Source organism: Ranitomeya variabilis, chromosome 4 (genome assembly GCF_051348905.1).
Source record: "Ranitomeya variabilis isolate aRanVar5 chromosome 4, aRanVar5.hap1, whole genome shotgun sequence".
Lineage (NCBI taxonomy): Eukaryota > Metazoa > Chordata > Amphibia > Anura > Dendrobatidae > Ranitomeya > Ranitomeya variabilis.
In genome coordinates, this window is record NC_135235.1 from 611185772 (window position 1) to 611205872 (window position 20101).

At 42.6% G+C, this 20101-nt stretch overlaps 1 protein-coding gene across 2 annotated transcripts; it reads right to left on the bottom strand.

Annotated features, from left to right (window-relative positions):
• Window positions 1-1295: 1295 nt before the first annotated feature.
• Window positions 1296-20100, bottom strand: PDE6G (phosphodiesterase 6G). Of its 2 annotated transcripts, none has more exons than XM_077253388.1 (4): window positions 19966-20100; window positions 6767-7005; window positions 3479-3519; window positions 1296-2263 (listed from the first exon to the last, which is right to left on the bottom strand). In XM_077253388.1, the coding sequence occupies exons 2-4, from the start codon at window positions 6910-6912 to the stop codon at window positions 2187-2189; spliced, it is 264 nt and encodes an 87-aa protein (XP_077109503.1). In that variant the 5' UTR covers window positions 6913-7005; window positions 19966-20100; the 3' UTR covers window positions 1296-2186. The 2 variants fall into 2 exon arrangements, with proteins under 2 accessions (XP_077109503.1, XP_077109505.1); XM_077253390.1 differs by lacking the exon at window positions 19966-20100 and adding an exon at window positions 14675-14784.
• Between the last annotated feature and the right edge of the window lies 1 nt (window position 20101).

A 20101-nucleotide genomic window follows, 5' to 3' on the forward strand; every position in this document is an offset into this window, starting at 1 on the left:
CCTATGTTTAATATTATAAAACCTATCAGTGACAAGCCATGGTACATTAGTTTTTTTTACAGGACTAGTGAAAAGAGATGGTCTGGGGTTCGATATATGGTGTGCCAAAAAAAACACCTCCACAACTATCCATAAATTTTGTTTGGTATTGCAGCTGTGCTCCAATAAAGGAATGGGGCTAAGCCGCAATACCACACACAACCTGTGAACCGGTGTGGAGCTGTTTTTGGAAGATGGCGGCTATGATTTTCTAATTTTGGAGAACCACTTTAACGTGCTTATGGCTCCATTACTTCTCCAAATTGACCAGATCTCTACATGAGCAGAAGACTTATATCGCTATACTATATCGCCTACTTTCTGAAGAGCTGGTCCCTTCTGCTCCAAGACACCAATAAGGGTATGAGTACGCGTTGCGGATTCGTGTGGATTTTTCCGCGCAGGTTCTGAAAAATCCGCAGGTAAAACTCCCTGCGGATTTACTGCAGTTTTTGCGCGGATTTCACCTGCGTTTTTACACCTGTGGATTCCAATTATGGAACAGGTGTAAAACGCTGCAGAATCCGCACAAAGAATTCACATGCTGCGGAAAATAAACAGCAGCGTTTCCGTACCTGCTAGGGGGGTTGGTAGGTAGCCGTCTATAATTTACTTTGTTGCGGTAGCGCAAGACATAGCAGTTGTAAATAAACAAAATTTAAATAATAATAATAATAATAAAAAGGTTATAACTTGCAGATTAATGCGGTCTGACCACTGGGAACCACACATATCCCAAGAATGGGGTTCTGATGCGCTATGTGTCAATCCTGTGGATTCATATGTGTGGCTAACTCTCCGTTCTAACAGAGCCTTGGGATTTATGGGGGTCTCAGTGGTTGGTTATTTACAGTCTATTGGGGTGCATATTGCCGTTAGTTATATATAACTCAATGGGAAGTCTATTGATGGCCTAGTTATACTGGCTGACCAGAATTTGATGCACACAGAACGATTGTTAATATGATCTATGTGCATAGAATATAATTATCGGCAGAGTGTATCCTGTCTATCTAGGACAATGTTCTGCCAATAGTAATGATTTTAATGCCGGCATTAATGATCCAATCAGCTGATGATCACACGTTTTACTCCTTCCTCGGGGGATTGTTGGTATGAGCCTGCATGCCCCTATCCTTCTGATAAGTGGTATTTTTTAATGTTTCCTCATTGCAGACAGTGGTGGGGAGAGGTTCTTGCTCCAGCAATCTGCCTCCCAGCCAGAGATCCTTGAAACAGAGGGAAGGAAAAAAACAACTTTTTGGTAATGTTTTATTGTATATTCCATTACTTTTGGATTGTGCCTTAATACAACCGAAAACTTAACAAGGGGGATAAGACATACAGTACCCTGCAGATGGAAAAGAAAAAATGTAACCTATACAATTTACTTTATATTATCGGAAAGTCTGACATCCCCCTTCCCCTTAACCATAATTCCACCTATTTGCCTGTGTCTCCCAATAGAAGGCAACTGTTAACACAGGAGAAGGCTTCTTCCCAAAATAAAAAGATTATGAATTTGTGCTCTATTCCAGCGTCTGATGAGATGGACACCATCATGAGTGATTGGACTTGGGTGACAATCATAGTCTTTCTCCATTAAGGGCAGAGTATCCATTTCTTACCCTTGGTTTTGTGCCTAAATTCCCTAATCATGGCTTCTTGGTACCCCCTCCTGGTCCCTAATACTAAATAGATGAGGCCAGATTTTTACAAAGATGTAGGAGAGACCATAATTTAATCCTAGACAATATATGTTGTGGCTCTCGCACAGTAATGATGCCAGGAGAGGTAGCAGAGGTACGATATGGTTTTTAAGGAATTTGGAGAATGTGGGTAGAAAAGAAAAATAGTTTCACCTGCTCTGCACCAAGGGAATTTTTCAAATCTTTTGTAGATTTACATGATTATTCTCCCGGACTGCACAATATGGTGGATGTGACGGAGATCTCTATTTGGGACCAATACAGTGTGTGTGCAAGTTCTTGGGTCTTGCCAAAAGAAAAAGCCGTTCAGCAAAGAGACTTCAGAAAAGCAAAATTAGGCGACCCTGTCCTTTACCGATCACTACGCACTACACCTCCCTGTAGCATCCAGCCGCCAGGAAATAAATACAGGCTTGACCAGTGGGACAGCTGGGGTCTCTAGATGATGCCATACTGGGCCAATTCGTGCAGCTCCAAGTGGTTGAAGGCTTCCCAGGGGCAGATGACTGTGATGTCTGAAAAGAGATAACAGATGTAGCGTTAGAACAAAAGATACTTGCCTATTATTATTATTACTAGCTGTTTCCAGCCAGCTAACGCTCGGCAGGCTCATTGCTATCTAATTAACGCTGCTAGAGACTAAACTAAAGTAAATAATTACAACATTCAATAGCACTTAAGCAGGTGGTAAATTAACTTAAAATGAAGTTAATAACAATAGTGTGGTGATGTGTTGGGGGCGGGATTGTGTGGGGTGGGGTGCGGGATTATGTATGGTGATGTGGTGGGGGGAAGGGATTGTGTGTGGTGATGTGGTGGGGGGAAGGGATTGTGTGTGGTAATGGGGTGGGGGGCAGGATTGTGTGGTGATGGGGCGGAGTTACTGTGCAGGGGGCGGGATTAGCGAGTAATCACGATGCTATATATATATTATATATGTTATTCACCTGGTGGTCTACAATGGCTTGATTGTTACTATAGTGAGTTGTCTACGTGGCTGGCTAATGTGTAAATATTATAATTTATTTATATAGCACCATTAATTCCATGGTGCTGTACATGAGAAGGGGTTACATACAGGGTTATAAATATCGTTTACAGTAAACAAATTTACAGTGACAGACTGGTACAGAGGGGAGAAGACCCTGTCCTTGCGGACTTACATTCTATGGGATAATGGGGAAGAGACAGAAGGTCGGGGTGCGACAGCTCGGGTGGTGGTGAGGCAGCAGAATGGTTATTGCGGGCTGTAGGCTTTCATGAAGAGATGGGTTTTCAGGTTCCGTCTGAAGGATCCGAGGGTGGTGGATAGTCGGACGTGTTGAGACGTGGAATTCCAGAGGATGGGGGATAGTCGGGAGAAATCTTGGAGGCGGTTGTGTGAGGAACGAATAAGTGTGGAGGAGAGTAGGTCTTGGGAGGATCAGAGATTTCGTGAGGGAAGGTATTGGGAAATTAGTTCAGAGATATAGGGAGGGGACAGGTTGTGGATGGCTTTGTAGATCAGTAAATATCCGGAAGGGCTATGATGGCATCCTAGGTGAACATCTCATAGCTCATGCTAGTATTTTGCAACTTTCTAAAATGGGTTTTCTTTAAAATCCTCAACTTTTTCAGGATCTAATTTTTGTTTTTATCGTACGGCGTCATTTTTCTTAATATATCAGTGACTTAACCCTTTCACCTTTTCACTTCCATAATTAAATAATACAATGGAAAGATTGTATCACCTGTTCCTAGTCCTTCCATTCCAGGGATGTCGTCACCAAAGCTGTAAGGGAAGGATGGAAATATTTTAGCTGTATTGACTGCAGTTGTGTATGCTTATGCATCTAATAGCAAAGCAATGAAAGCTACCGTTTTGTGCACACAGATCCTATGCAGACTTATGCTTCTCCATAGTTACAGATGACAAACTAAATCTTTTGCATAGTCTGAACTTTGTCGTCTCGTACTCCACACCCTCTGATAGCTCTGCTCTACAAAAGTGAATGGGGCAGCGCTGAGATACCAGACAGATTTTGTGCACAAGTGTGATGTTCTTTTTGGGAAGGAGAGCGCAGAGGTAAAAAGAAAGAAACCTTGCTGAAAGATCACAATAGGATCTACATCAGACCCTTCTAAATGCCCTTGAAGAACTTCTTAACAGGGTTTTCTGCTCCAGAAAATCCCTTTAATTATAATGTTAAGAAATGCTGAGATAAAATAGGAACTGTGTAATGCATAATTTCACCTGTGGTGGTGCTGCAGGCAAATTGGGGCACTTGTTGCTGGATTCCTTCACATTCTTTAACTGCTGACGTCCAGTGGAAGGACATCAAGTCGTCTGCTTATCAAGTAATGTTTCTTGCAAATAGGACTATTTAAAATGGACACTCCCTTTTATTTGATAAATACAGTGGCATGTAAAAGTTTGGACACCCCTTGTCAAAATTACTGGTATTGTGAACACTTAAGCAAGTTGCAGATTACCGGTAAATGATTTCTAAAAGGGTTAAAGTTACAGATTACACATTTCCTTTGTATTTTAGGCAAAAAAGTAAATCATCTCTTAAACTAAAAAAATTACAAAAAGGAAAATGGCATTGGACATGCTTAATGGTTGGCGAGATGTTCTTTTCCTGAAATTCTGTCTTTTTTTTTTTTTTTCTTCACACATAGCTTTGATCATTGTGACCAATGAGTTCTATTTTATACTGACTGATCCACAGGATTTGTTTCCAAAATGCATCAGGCTTCTTTGTTCTTTTGCATTCTTCTGACACTGAATTTTATGGCGAGGAAGCGGGAGAGGTTTTCTGCTGATGACTCTACCTTGAAGGTCATATTTGTGCAGGTGTCTCTGAACAGTAGGACCGTTTACCACAACTCCAGAGTCTGCTAAATCTTTCTGAAGGTCTTTTGCAGTAAAGTCGAGCCTCTGGATTGCCACTTACGAGCAACTCACTGAAATGTTGCTTGGTCTTCCAGACCTAATATTGGTTTCCACTGTTTTTGTTAACTGCCTACATTTTGAACTGAGGAAAGGGCAACTTGAAAACTCTTTGCTATCATCTTACAGCTGTCCGACACTATTTTCATTTTCAGAGTGCTAGGCAGCTGCTTAGAAGAACCCATGGCTGCTGTTTTATGGCACAAGGTTAGAGGAGGCTGGGTTTTTATAACTTTGGGAAATTTGCATCACCTGGCCTTTTCGAACGCTGATGGTGAACAAGCCATCACCTTAACAGGTCAAAATTATCTGAACGGTGGTGGTGGTGGTAGTAGTCTTTATATAGCACCAACATATTCCGCAGCGCTTAACAGTTTCAAACGCAAGTCATAAGTAGCAACGTTAAAAATACAATAATTAAAGCACAATAAGACGACCCTGCTCGTGAGAGCTTATAATCTACAATGAGGTGGGGGAGATACAAAGTACAGGAGCTTATTTACAATGATGGTCCAGCCATCTTCAGGGGGTGGGGGATAGATGGAAGTAGTGAATTGGGCTACACACGCGCCCGTACACATAAAATGAATTTTTATTAGGGAACGTGATGGGCCGCTCTGAATAAATGTTTTGAGGGCATGCCTAAAACTATGCAAATTGTGAATGGTCCTAAATTCTTGGGGTAGAGCATTCCAGAGGATTGTCGCAGCACGGGAGAAGTCTTGGAGATGGGAGTGGGAGGTATGGATTAGTGCGGAGGTTAGTCGAAAGTAATTTGCAGAGCGCAGCAGTCGGCTAGGCCGATGGACTGAAATGAGGGAGGAGATGTAAGGGGTGCCGCACTGTGGAGAGCTCTGTAGGTGAGAAAAAGTACTTTGAATTGTATCCTGTAATGAATGGGCAGCCAGTGTAATGACTGGCGAAGAGCGGCTGCATCTGAATACCGATTAGCCAGGTAGATGACCCTAGCTGCTCCATTAAGGATAGACTGAAGAGGGGAAAGTCGAGTAACGGGGAGGCCAATTAATAGAGCATTGTAGTAGTCCAGGCGGGAGTGGATCAGGGCGACAGTGAGGGTTTTTGTTGTTTCCATAGTGAGAAAAGGGCGGATTCTAGAGATGTTCTTTAGGTGTAAGCGGCAAGAGATTGTATATGGGAAGTGAAGGAGAGATTGGTGTCAAACGTAGCACCCAGACAGCCCTCCTGCTGCTGGGGTGTTATGGTGCCACCCATGGGGAGGGAAATGTTAGATTTAGGGAGGTTAGTAGATGGCGGGAGCAGAAGTTCAGTTTTGGAAAGGTTGAGTTTCAGATAAAGAGCGGACATGATGTTGGAGACTGTGGACAGACAGTCACTGGCGTTCTGTAGTACAGCGGGAGTAAGGTCAAGGGATGATGTATATAGTTGTGCGTCATCGGCATAAAGATGGTACTGAAAGCCAAATCTGCTGATGGTCTGTCCAATTGGGGCCGTGTAGAGAGAAGAGATGTGGGCCAAGGACTGAGGTACCCCGACAGTGAGAGGAAGAGGGACGAAGTGGAGCCCACGAACGATGCACTGAAGGAGCGGTTAGAAAGATAGGAGGAGAACCAGGAGAGAGCAGTTTCCTTAATGCCTAGTGACTGGAGCCTAGAGAGTAGGAGATGGTGGCCAACAGTGTCAAAAGCTGCAGAGAGGTCGAGAAGAATGAGCAGTGCCCAATAGTCCCCAATACTGCCCAAACTCTTGCGTTGGCCCATTTTCCTTTTTGTAATTTTTAAAATGATCTCATTTATTTTTTGTTGCCTAAAATACAAAGGAAATGTGTCATCTTGAACCTTTTTTAGGCCTTTTAGAGATCATGTCATCTTCAACTTGTGTAACTGTTCACAATAACAGTAATTTTAACCAGGGGTACCCAAACGTTTACATGTCACAGTACACTCCATTTCTCTTTAAAGGTTCTTTCCAATACAGAGGGCTGCATGTCGTTTTTTTTTTTTTTTTTTTTTTGACAACCCTTTTAACAGTCTGAATGTCCTTGCAGTATTCTTCATAGACCAGTCTGCAGTGATATCAAGTGCTAGAAAGGTTCGTGTTCTCTTACCCCTGAACTCCTTTCTTCGGAGGTTTACTCTTGAACTGCCTGGTCTGCCGCTGTTTAAATTTTGGTGGTCCTTTCCTTGGGGTGGCAGGTCCTCCAGTCACCCGTGTGGCAGATTTGATCTCCGGCTTTGCTGGCTCAAGATTCATACTGAGCTTGAAGCCTCTTTAGCGTCTCCCTCACAGGCAAAATGGAAAAAAAATCCAGGTGACACCAGGTGAAGGTAGGAATGCTAGACCTACCTGCAAGAAAGGAAAAGTCCGTAAATACTCAAATACTGTACTAAAGAAATACAGGTCAATAGGATGCAGCAGCGTCTTTTGTATGGGACCCTATTACAAATGAGTTGGGTGGATTCCTACAGTGGACACGAGCGAGGAATCATCAGGTTTGTACATGTGTACTTTGTTACCAAACTAGTCCTTGGAGGTTATGCGATGATTTCAATGAACTCATCCACCCTCCTCATTAAAACCCAATTCAAGCAGTTGGCATCCCACTGCTATAATGTTCAGTTATTCCAAGTCTCCAGTTTCTGCTGTTCCAGCTCTGCGCCACATGGGTCAAACGTTGTTCCAGCTCCTCTTCTGTGCTGCACCAGCATCACCTGTCCGTTCTACATCTAAAACTGCTCATTCAGATCACGCACTTTGTGGATCCACCTCACCAGGTGAGACATAACCTTCTTATGCCTATAAAACGTTGGGACAAAGTTGCATCTACATGGGCAGCACGACTTTTGGATTTGGTTGGATTCCCTTTCCAAAACACTGTCCATATGAGAAAGTGTTCAGGCTCACCCAGCCAGTTCCCATTAGAAACACTGTGGACCATCTATATGGTATTAATTTCCTAGCACGTTATCTGTACTTCTAAGAAGTCCTTTCTTGAGAATTTGGTGTTGATGTCTACGTTATGGTACCCTTCCACTGTTGGCAGATCTATTAAAATTTTAAGTGGGTCAATCTTCACTACAATGGACAGCTATAGAAGAAACTTATAGACAGGTATGGCAGGTTGACCTCCTAGTCTAGGTTTGGCTGGTTGACTCCATGGCTATTTATGAGTATGCGATCGTACAGAGAAGGAATAAATCGAAATTGGGCCTGTTTGCTAATAATGGATTACACAACTACCATTTGAGGACCCAGCAAGTGCTTTTTTTTCCACCAGTGGCGTAAATAGATTGGCATCAAAACTGTGGGCCAAATTTGACCTTTTTTTATGTTCCTTAGGCCAGATTCACATGTGTCTCAGTCCATGATGCATAGACATCCTGACCCAAACTCAATAGCATATATGAGGTTGTCAAGATCAGGCCATGAGAAAGTCTGTGTCTCACGGACCATACTCTGTGTGAATCATGCCTAAGGGTCTTCCTCCATCATACATACACATGACAGGGGGTCTGAGCTGGTTCTGGACCAAATAGGAAATCAAATCCCAAAACTAAAGTATGGTAACCTAAACCTGACTGACCACTTCATAGTGATGGACTCTCTTTTGGATTAAACCATTCCAAAAATTGTATATTCTAGCTCTATTTGATAATTTCTAAGGCTCTCATTGACTTTTACTGCATGGCACAGTTGCAACTGTAAGGTCCGAAATTCAACTCCAACAAAGACAGCCTATCAAAATGACTTCCCGTTGCTTCTCTGGTTAGTGACTCACTTTTTAACTAGTAGAGTTTTGAATAGAATCTGTAATCTGTGCTGACCTTTTTATTAACTCGGCTCAAGCCTGATCCTCTTAACCCAAGGGCGTGAGAGACGGTTATAATAATGTGATGTGTAATAACAAGAAAAACACTGCAGGGGGCAGCGAGGATACAGCCCACAAACACAACTGCTCATAGTGGACATGAATGGACCATAGTACAAGTGTCGCTGACATTCTACATACACAATTCTAAGAATCAGGTGACTCCTCCTATAGAGAAACACATGGTAACCTCTCCCGACAGCAGAGATAACGGTGGAGGTGAAGTTATGTTCTATACTGTACATAAGGGCATCAATATAGTTCTGTATATATTCTTGTACATGGGGGCAGTATTATAGTAGTTATTTCTGTACATAGAGATCAGTATTATAGCATAGTCTTGTACATAGGAGCAGTATTATAGTAGTTATTATTGTGCATAAGGGCAGTATTATAGTAGTTATATTCATGTACATAGGGGCAGTGTTATAGTAGTTATATTCATGTACATAGGGGCAGTATTATAGTAGTTATATTCATGTACATAGGAGCAGTATTATAGTAGTTATTATTGTACATAGGGGCAGTATTATAGTAGTTATATTCTTGTACATAGGGGGCAGTATTATAGTAGTTATAGTCTTGTACATAGGGGGCAGTATTATAGTAGTTATATTCTTGTACATAGGGGGCAGTATTATAGTAGTTATATTCTTGTACATAGGGGCAGTATTATAGTAGTTATATTCTTGTACATATGGGGCAGTATTATAGTAGTTATAGTCTTGTACATAGGAGCAGTATTATAGTAAGTATTATTGTACATAGGAGGCAGTATTATAGTAAGTATTATTGTACATAGGGGCAGTATTATACTAGTTATATTCTTGTACATAGGAGCAGTATTATAGTAGTTATTATTGTACATAGGGGCAGTATTATAGTAGTTATATTCTTGTACATAGGGGCAGTATTATAGTAGTTATAGTCTTGTACATGGGAGCAGTAGTATAGTAGTTATTATTGTACATAGGGGCAGTATTACAGTAGTTATATTCTTGTACATAGGGGCAGAATTATAGTAGCTACAGTATATTCTTTTAACTTTACTATTCCTTTACTATTGGGCCAGCACAAATAGGTTCAAGAAGCAATTGACATGGTTTTCCCAGCTATTACTACTTTTTTAAGAGATTTCTAGGACGTCCTGACAATCGCTACCGCTGATCTTAGCAGGCTATTGTAACAGACTACCAGAATATGGCCATAAATCCATAATTAGCGGGGACTATGAAGGTGAGAATCTCACCTTGTGTGCGGAGTGCCACCTTAGGATGGAACCAAAATGTAATAAACCATGAGGCAGTGTAAACAGGACCTGATTAGAAGGGTTTTTTATGATCGTTAGAGATCTAAATGTCCATGCTCCTTACCCGGACCTGTTCATACCTTCAAACCTTTTATATACGATAAATGTTCTCTTAGAATTTTGTGTATACTGTTCATATGAAGGTCTGTGTCTCCGTGGTTACATGCTACAAACCTGCAGTGAGATGTTCCTACCTTCCATTTGCACACTCTCCTGCTATTTGTAGGTTGGCAAGATGAAAAGGCAGAGGGCGTGGAGTAATACGACTAAAGGATAAGACTATACAGGTGTGTATGTAGTTGTAACCGTGGAGACACATGGGTCAGTATAGGAGCAGAAGAAAGCAGATCTGAAGCAGATTTATACCCCGTCCCACTAAGGCCTATAGCACATCCTAGATTAATATTTTCCAGCCATAGTAGTCAGTGGAAATCTACCACCTTCTGTGGACTACAGGATGCTCTATTGCTGACTGTTTGAGTCACATCAACTCTGGAAATGGATTAGCCACAGCTTTAACTATATAATATTCCAAATATTGATGTTTATAATCCTTACTATATGTATGTCACTCTTACACAATGAAAAGATTGAGCCCTTCCATCGACTACATGTGATGTTATAGAACCACAGGGACGTTCTGCTGAGGAGGCAAAATACCTTCACTGCAAGCGGATTATGGGTGACACAATCCATATGGTCAGCCTCCCCTGGTACTGCGTATCCCGTAGTCTTGTGTACCACTGGTTTCAGTGACATTATAGGTATTGTCTGAAAAGCCATGCCTGGCTCAGTCAGAGCCACCCTGTATCTGTTAGGCCTGTTCCAAGGGAGTTGCCTCATGAATATCGATTTATATCATGAATGTCATCTTTATAACAGCTCCAAAGAAAACATGGGACAATATGGCAATTCCCTTGTAGCATGACCGTAGGAAACACAACATCTCTCTTGCACCTGTTTAACATGGTGACTCCCTCCTTGTAACAGACTAATGTATAAGGGAGTGTCTACAGTCAGGGCCAAAAATATTGGCACACTTGAAATTTTGAAATTGTTCCAGAAAATGAAGCATTTCTCCCAGAAAATTATTTCAATTGCACATGTTTTGTTATACACGCGTTTATTTCCTTTTGCGTGCATTGGAACAAAAAAAAAAAAATTTGGGGAAAGGCAAATTGAACATAATTTCCCACACAAGCCCAAAAATGGGCCAGACAAAATTGTCGGCACCCTCAACTTAATGTTGGGTTGAATATACTTCGCAATAACTGCAATCAATTGCCTCCTATAACCACCAACAAGTCTTCTTACACCTCTCAACTGGAATTTTGTACCCCTCCTCTTCTGCAAACTGTTCCAGGTCTCTCATGTTAGAAGGGTGCCCTCTCCTAAGAGCAATTTTTAAGATCTCTCCACAGGTATTCAATGGAAATTATATCAGGACTCATTGCTGGCTACTTCAGGACTCTCCAGCAATTTGTTTCCATCCATTTCTGGGTGCTTCTTGAAGTACAGTTGTGCTCAAAAGTTTACATACCCCGGCAGAATTTTTGCTTTCTTGGCCTTTTTTCAGAGAATATGAATAACACCAAAACTTTTTCTCGACTCATGGTCAGTAGTTGGATGAAGCCATTTATTGTCACTACTGTGTTTTCTCTTTTTAAATCATAATAACAACACAAAACATCCAAATGACCATGATCAAAAATATCAGACTCCACAGCACTGCCGTACTACTAAGCATGTACATTTGCCACAGGGCACGTGCCTAGGGCGCCAGGATGTAGTGGGGGTGCGAGGGGGTTGGGGCTGCACCTGAGCAAGGTTTTTGCTTGTTTGGCTAAGTTTTTTTACGGGGGGTATTTCAATATGCGAGCGCACGGCAGGGGAAGGGGAGCACTGATCAGCTCCCTGCCTAAACAGAAGAAATTACATCTGAATGGTACAGGACCTGCGATGGCGTCACGAGCATGTGACTCAAGGGCATCTCTCACTCGTCTGTGTTTAAACACATACTTGTAAAATGGTTCCGGCATCATCGGTGTACGGTCCGTGCGTCATCGTTGTATGTAGAATCCATGTATCAGTGTACGGTCCGTGTGTCATCAGTGTACGGTCCGTGTGCCCATTTTTACCATCAGTTATCGTTGGTGGTTTTCACAGATGGATGAATAAATAATGAAGCCTCTGCTATACTTTGCAATGTTAATCACAGGCAGCACACGGATGACGCACAAACTATATACTAATACTATCCATGTGATATGGGTTTTTTTCTGGACCCATAGACTTGTATTAACACTTTTCATATGTTGTACTGTAAAAAAACGGACAAATCTCCGTAAGTTTTGCACAGGCACACACCGTCCATGAAAAATCACGGATATGTAGACCGCCTCATAGACTATAATGGCTACCTGTAGTTGTGAAAAATACGGATAGAATTTTTAGGTGTAACACTGACGGCTGCAGGAGACTGTTGTCTGACTAGCCAATAGAGGGAGTGACCACTTCCAGTGCCTAGGGCAGCATGAATGCCAAATACGGCCCTGCATAAAATGCAAAACAGATTTCTTAAGTAAAAGTCTAGATTGTCAGATCAGGAACAGACAAGACATTTCATAACTTTCTCAAATTCTTATGAAAAATTATACATCACATACTGCATTGAACTACTGTACCAATTTATTATATATTTTAGGAGTCTGAGTCAGTCCATTTAAAACCGACTCCACCAAAATGGACACCGACTCCACAGCCCTGAAAGTAACATCAAGATCTCTGGAAATGGACTTGAGAACCAAAGTTGTTGAACAGTATCAACAATCTTAAGGTTACAAGTCCTCAGACAGTTCTTCTCTTCTCTGTTCTCCATGCTTAGTGTGACGCGCACACACAGCAAAGATTGAGTCAACTTCATTCCTTTTTATCTGATTTCACGTGTGATTTTCATATTGCTCACATCTGTTACTTGCCATAGGTGAGTTTTAAGAGCATCATATGCTTGAAGCAAAGTTGTTTACCCACAATTTTGGAAACAATTTTTGTCCAGACGATCTTGAGGGTTTTGTGTGAAATTATGTTCAATTTGCCTTTTTTTGTGTGTGTGTTGTTCCAATACCTACAAAAGAATAAAACGTGTAACTGCAATAATTTTCTTGGAGAAACACTTTATTTTCTGGAATAAAATCAAGAATGCCAACTCTTTTGGCCATGGCTGTATGTTGTCTATAGCCCTTGTACAAGGGAGTAACCAAGTTGTCTAAGGTTAATGGATAAAACTGTAACTCCATAGTTGGAGGCAGAAGATGGCATGGCAACTGCCTTGTGCTAAGCCATACATAGCAATTGCCTTATACTAAGCTAGAGACATCATGGCAACTTACTAGTACCAGACCAAAGACATGCCCTCCCATGTAACAACCTGGCAATCTGCTTATGCAAGGTCATAGACAATATGACAACTGCCTCCCTAACACCAGGCCAAAGACATGCATTAGGCTGTAGCCATCCTAGCAATTCCCTTTTAGAAGGCAGAAGACTGTCAAACAAATTTCTTATGCCAGGCCAAAGGCAACATGGCAACTATCTAATGCTGAGTTATAAACCACAACTCTCTTGTACTAGGCCAAAGACAAAAAAACAAACTGGGCTGTAGACATCCAGGCAACTAATTGCACCAGTTCATAGACAACATGGCTGCTCACTTGTAGTAGGCAAGAGATGGGACGGCGACTTCCTTGTACCAGGCCATACATAACATGGCATTGGCCTTATATTTAACCATAGACAAGATGTACCAGGCCAAATACATGGAAACAGCCTTTTTTCTGGCTAGAGTCGTCTTGACAACTCAACCGAAACCAGGTTATAGACAACATTGCAATCTTCTTGTACCAGGTCATACACAATACTACGCTTCAAAATTAAAAAAACTTATTTAAAAAAAAAAAAAAAAACCTAGACTGATTTAAGGCAGGCTGAAGTGGGCATCATTGGACAAACCTCTGCTTGAGGTGACTCAGGTCTTCAACTCATGGATTATGCTCAGTATTGTCCATCTCTTACTGCAATACTAGTCAGATTTACTTACTTAACAATACATCTTGAATGTTTTTATTTTTTTCGTCTACATCTACTGAAACTATAATGGCCGTGTGTAAAGTATTACCCTTGAACTATGTCCCAAAATGTATATCCTAGTGTGTAGAACCAGTAAGGCCATGGAATCTAGGTATTGTGTGATTGTCAAGGTTAGAGGCCTTGTGAAGTGTAATGGGAATAATACACTTTTGTCAAGAAATCTATCCTGTTTGGTGGTTGGAGGTTATACATTTTTGCTACCCTAGATCTTTACATCGAGAAGTATGCTCCAATGAGCTCAGATTAAATCGGTATAAATTGGAGATGCAACTAGAAACTTGAGCAGTCAACGAAAAACTTTGCGCCTCAATCAGTCAACTGGCAATGTCCGAGGGAACCATAGACAAGAAGAATTGGGTCTTACCGAAACTTGACCATATCTGGTGACAATGAGGACAAATAAAACCTAATTTAAAAAAAACACCTTTTTTTATCTAAACCCTATCATACACTATGTATACTAGTCTTCCTCTTGGAGGGAACCAGTCCTCTAGAGTCTAGGCCACTTTTCAGTGCCATCCAAAGAGATTTCACTGTATTTTATATACATAATCCCAAAAATTGCTTAGGGATGTCATCCTGAGTATGTAAGACAATAACTTTCCCCAAGGACAACGACTTAAAGTAATATTTCTGGAGAAGTTAAAATCCAACAATTTCCCACTAAATTGAAGTTCTTGCCATCTCCTTACCTTCTAAAAACTGCTTTCACATATCCAGATGCAGCAATATCTGGCATTTGGTAGTCAGCCCCTTCATGTGCTCGGCTATGGGAATACACTGAACCGCCCTTTCTTTTGAGGCCATGGATTTATTAGGCTCAGGAGTAATAGGATTACACTTCTCTATCTCACATGGTAATCTGATAGCCCATCTGGGGACACGGATAGTGAACTGACATGAAGAGCTATGTGAATGTTTTCCATTATTTCTTAAAGTACCTGTACTTCTCAGGTAGGTGTCAGCCAAAAGCTTGTCTAGCTGACTGCTCTCCCTAAAGATACCTTCCTCATTGTCTTAGAGCACCATTGATTCCATGGTGTTGTACATGAAGAGGGGGGTTACATACAAAATACAAATATAAATTACAGTGAACAAACTAACAATGACAGACTGTAACAGGGGAGTGGACCTTGCCCTCACGGGCCTATAGTCTACAGCATGGGTGGGGAACTTTTTTCTCTGCAAAGGGCCATGTGGATAATTATACCATCCTTCGGGGGCCGTACAAATCGTGCAATAACTCTGCCTACAAAGTAAGCCCTGACGCTGGCAATGGAGTCAGGACATAATCTTTCATTGCACCCTCAGCATACAGAAGTAAACGCTGAGTGCGTGTGCTCACAGCGAAAGAAGAAATTAAAGGACCTGCAGTCTTCAAACCACAACTGTCGGCCCTAGCACTGTGGTCCATGTGAATCTTCCCAGGGGCCAGAGAAAAGGTCATCATAGGCCATAAGTGGCCCGCGGTCCTGAGGTTCCCTACCCCTGGTCTACAGCATAATGGGGAAGCAGACAGTAGGTTAGGGAGTTGCAGCGGCTTCGGTGGTGGCGAGGTGGCAGCGGGGTTATTGCAGGAGGTAAGCTTTCTTGAAGAGATGAGTTTATGTTCCGAGTGTGGTGGATAATAATTGAACGGGTTGGGGTACAGAATTCCATAGGATAAGTGATGCTCGGGAGAAGTTTTAGAGGTGATTAGACGAGGAACGTATAAATGTGGAGGTGAGAGAGAGGTTTTGGGAGGAATGGAGATTGTGTTGAAAGATAACGAGATTTCCATGTATGCAAGCACGCTCTCCAAGAGTGGAGTGGTTTATCTATCGGGAGAACAAAAGGACAGGATGTGGTATATCAACAAGACCAATCCTTCTTTTAAAGGTAGGGACAATTTTGTCAGGACTATAGGACTTCCAATGTAGGAGGTGCCTGATTCTTCCCTTGACAGAAAATGCCGTGGAAGAGTCAGGAGTCAACCATTCAAATTAGCAGGTCACAGATCTATATCAGGCTCTTTACACTCAGCAGGATCTTTTAGATCCAGAAGACCCAGCAAGAAACCAACAAACTCCTGATCCAACCATTTTAACAGCAGCAGGAGTTGCAGAAGCAGTTAGTACAGCAGCAGCAATAGCAGATGTCTCTCTTGGCAGAAACTGTCCAGGCCAGTGAGATGGCACCACCTGCCAGCCAAAGTGAAGGTATCCGGATGAGTGGAATCGTACGGGAAGCCTTGCAGAAAATGACTCCGGAGGATGACATTGAGGCTTTCCTGCCTTTGAGAAGGTGGCAGACAGGGAGAAAATGCCCCCAGAGCAATGTGCAAAGGTTCTTGCTCCATACCTTACTGGGAACCACAGAATGTGTACTACCACCTTGCCCTACAAAATTCCAAGGAGTACAGCAAGCTGAAGGCGGAGATACTGGCACATTTGGGCATGACCCAAGAGGAAATATTTCAGAGAGTATAACCGGTTGGCTCGAATGAAACAATTTATGCCTAGTGATTGGGTACTTTTGTTTAGTGCCCACAGTGGAGAGCAAGTTCCTTACCCAGTGGCAGGGACCCTATAAGGTGGTGTAAAATGTGGAAGAGGTCAATTAAAAAGTACAACGACCATAGAAAAGGAAGCCCTTTCCCAGATATTATGGCAATCTACTAAAACCCTGTAAGGATAGGGACCCACTTGAAACCTCTTGTTTGTGGTGGCAAAATAGAGGAAAATGTGTAACTTTCTCAAAAAACAGCATAGTCAGAAAAGGGTACCCAAAAATATGAGCAGGTTCGTGGACGTAGTATGTCACCCTTGTCATCAAGCTTGAGCCTCATATTCTAGTAAACTTAGCCCAGTAGGCTCTGTGTGTTGGCAGATAGTGCCCAGTCCCCTACTTTGGGCAAAATGGGGGATTTGTAGCAAAGCCAGGTAGGCAATGATTAAATCCTATCCCTACAAGCTCTGATTATATGCACCTGGCTGTCTCTGCATATAATCAGGCTAGGTGTTCACCTTAGTTAGTTGGGGAAGCTGATCAAAGTGGATTGTGTTGGAGCTACAGAGAGGAACAAGCCAGAATCTGCAAGTATCAATGGTTGCTATAGACAGTAGCCATTGTGTTTTCACCAAACTGAAAGCTGTGTGTGATAGCCAGAGTTTATTTTGTTTAGTTAGTGCCTGGACAGGGCTAGGGATTTTGTGTTTTATGATTTTGTTTTGGTACTTGTACAACCAGTGGAAATAAACATCATATTGGTTTGACCCAAGAATACAGTGCCTATTAGAACACTACCTAATGCATGAGAGCGCAAATCCCTACAGGGTGCTGTGGCTGGCTCTAGTTACGTGGGCCTTGTAACTGACTCTGGTATGCAGTGCTGTACTTGGCTTTTTTATGTAGTCACTGTGGTTGCCTACATTATAAGTTTGCCGTGGCTCACACTGTTAGGTGGGCACTGTGACCAATACTGAAACTGGCTCTTTACGTGGGCACTATAGCTGGCTCATTCTACTATGGAGTCATTTTGACTGTTGAGGCGTGTAGTGCTTCTACTACGGGGGTGCTGTGATTGACTGTTATGTGGGCCCACTCTTATGCAATGCACAGTTCTTCCTTTGAAGCCATTACCACTGGTTGACTACTTGAGATTCAGTACAGCTGTCTAACATAACCTTGCCATAAACAAGCTGACAGATGCTGTGGTTCCCTTAGCCCTACAATGAAAGAAATTCACAAAACACGTCTTCAGTTATAATAAATATATATTTAAATTAAAACATTATACGCAGAACACTTATTGTACAGAAACCACTTAAGGTGGTGTTTTACAAAAATGTTGCGGCTATCTTCCAGGTATTTTGCAACACCTGCCCATGGGATGATAAACTCATTCTAGTTTTCTAGATCTGTCAGCTATGCCCTTGGCACTACAGTCATATGGACATTTTATAAACTTTAGGTCTGAAATCCCTTTTAAGTCCACAATATGGCTGCCTCCACAATCCAACATTTAGACATGCCATAAAATAGTAGGGGAGTGTTCAGGATCGTGAGAGACTACCAAGGGGTCATAGATGGCAAACAGGAAGTCACAAGGTGACAGAGGAGGCTGATCTAGTGGCCATAACATTCGTCAAGGACTGTTCATTCCTCTGGCCATAGTTACTATGGACGTGGTTTGCTCTGAATTCGGAACCGTATCTCCATCCTTATAAACATCTTAATGTTTTCATCATCTATCTGCTTCTCCAGGGCGGCCAGCGCTCTCTCCCCTCCATCTTTGTACAGATCCAGAAGTTCTTCAGCATATGCAATCCACACACAGTTATGGCAGCCGCTCATACAACAGTGAGTGGGAGGAGGTGGAAGATGAGGCTCGATGAGCTGGTGAGGATCTCCGGGAAATGAATCCTTGGTCTTCAGGGGGTTGCTATCCACAGAGGGCACAATGTTTGTGTTCTCCACACCTTGATCAAAGGTTTTCACGGATCTTCTAGAATAAGTTCCATCTCTAATGAGTAAGACGGAGACGAAAGACGGAAATCTTCGTAGAAGGCAAGTCAGCAGCTGTAAGATACAACAGACTGGAGGGTGAGGGGTATAATATGGCCTGATGTCTTTTAAAAGGTTGAAGCAATAGAGGAATTTGGGCCCCAAGAACAAATCTTGGCGTGTCAATGGACAAGAAACCCACATACAGAAGTCCAAGGATTCCTCTCTCTTCCATGGGTGAAGACATTCTGATGGATCTCCTCCCATGGATCAGTACTCAAGTTATTGGATGGGTCTCGAGCAACAGAAGCTGTAGGTAATCACATAAACAGTAACATGGCTACTAGAGATGAGCAAATATATTTGCAGGAGTTTGATCTACAGGCCACATTCCTATTCGGTGACAGCCATGACACAGTCCTGCGTACCTCCTCCCTGCTGGCATCCCTGGCTCTTCACGTATGAGCACTGTAATCTGGCTACAGACCTAAGAGGACAGTTGGACTCCTGACCACAATTCCCTAATGATTCCATGGGGTGTCAAACCTTCGTTAGAGGAGTCAGCACTACCTACATTGCGGCAGGCTGTTATAGCGCACTATGGCCGACCATGTTATGGGGAAGGCATGGCTGTCGCTGTTCTTGGCTGCACTGGCTGCCCTTATTATGGGAGCACCATGTGTGTGCTATAAGGTGTTATGGGGGCAGGGCTGTCACTTATGGGGGCACCGTGTATATTTGTTTTATGAGGGGTGACGTGTAGGTCCATGTTATAGGGATGCCGTGTATGCAAGTGTTATGGAGGAGCGCCGTTGATGCCAGCATTAAGAGAGGGCACCATGTATGCCAGTGTTATGGGGGGCACCGTGTATATTTGTGTTATGGCGGGGTGACGTATGTCCGTGTTATGGGGACGCTATGTCCGTGTTACGGGGACGCCGTGTATGCCAGTGTTATGGGGGCACTGTGTATGCCAGTGTTATGGGGGGCACCGTGTATATTTGTGTTATGGCGTGGTGACGTATGTCCGTGTTACGGGGACGCCGTGTATGCCGATGCTATGGGGACACTGTGTATGCCAGTGTTATGGGGGCACTGTGTATGCCAGTTTATGAGGCAGGACTGTCACTGTTATGCTGGTGTCGTCTAGGTCTCTGTTATGGGGGAACAGTATATGGAGGCTTTGTGGCTGTCAATACTATGGATGCCCTGTGTATGTCCTCGTTATGTGGAAGAGCTGTGTATTTCCGTGTTATGGGGGGGCTTTGGCTGACACAGTTATGGGGGGGCAGGACTGTCAATGTTATGGGCGCATTGTAACTGGCATTACATGAAGTAGGTAACGTTATGGGGCATTGTGACCAGTACTGTCGTGTGCACACAACACTACAACACAAGGTTGATATTTATGGCTCTGCATCCATAAAATCACATATACAGAACCTACTGAACACGGCTAAGGATAATGCCTGCACAAAACATAGGTCCTTAAGGTTACCATAGTAACGCTCCTCCCGACACCGTCTGGGACATGGATCCCGCTTCCCCTTCTTTTTAGGGCTCTAATTCACATTCTCCCTCGACACCTAAAAACGGAAATGACGAGAGCAAAAAACAAGTTCCAGTTTCAAAGA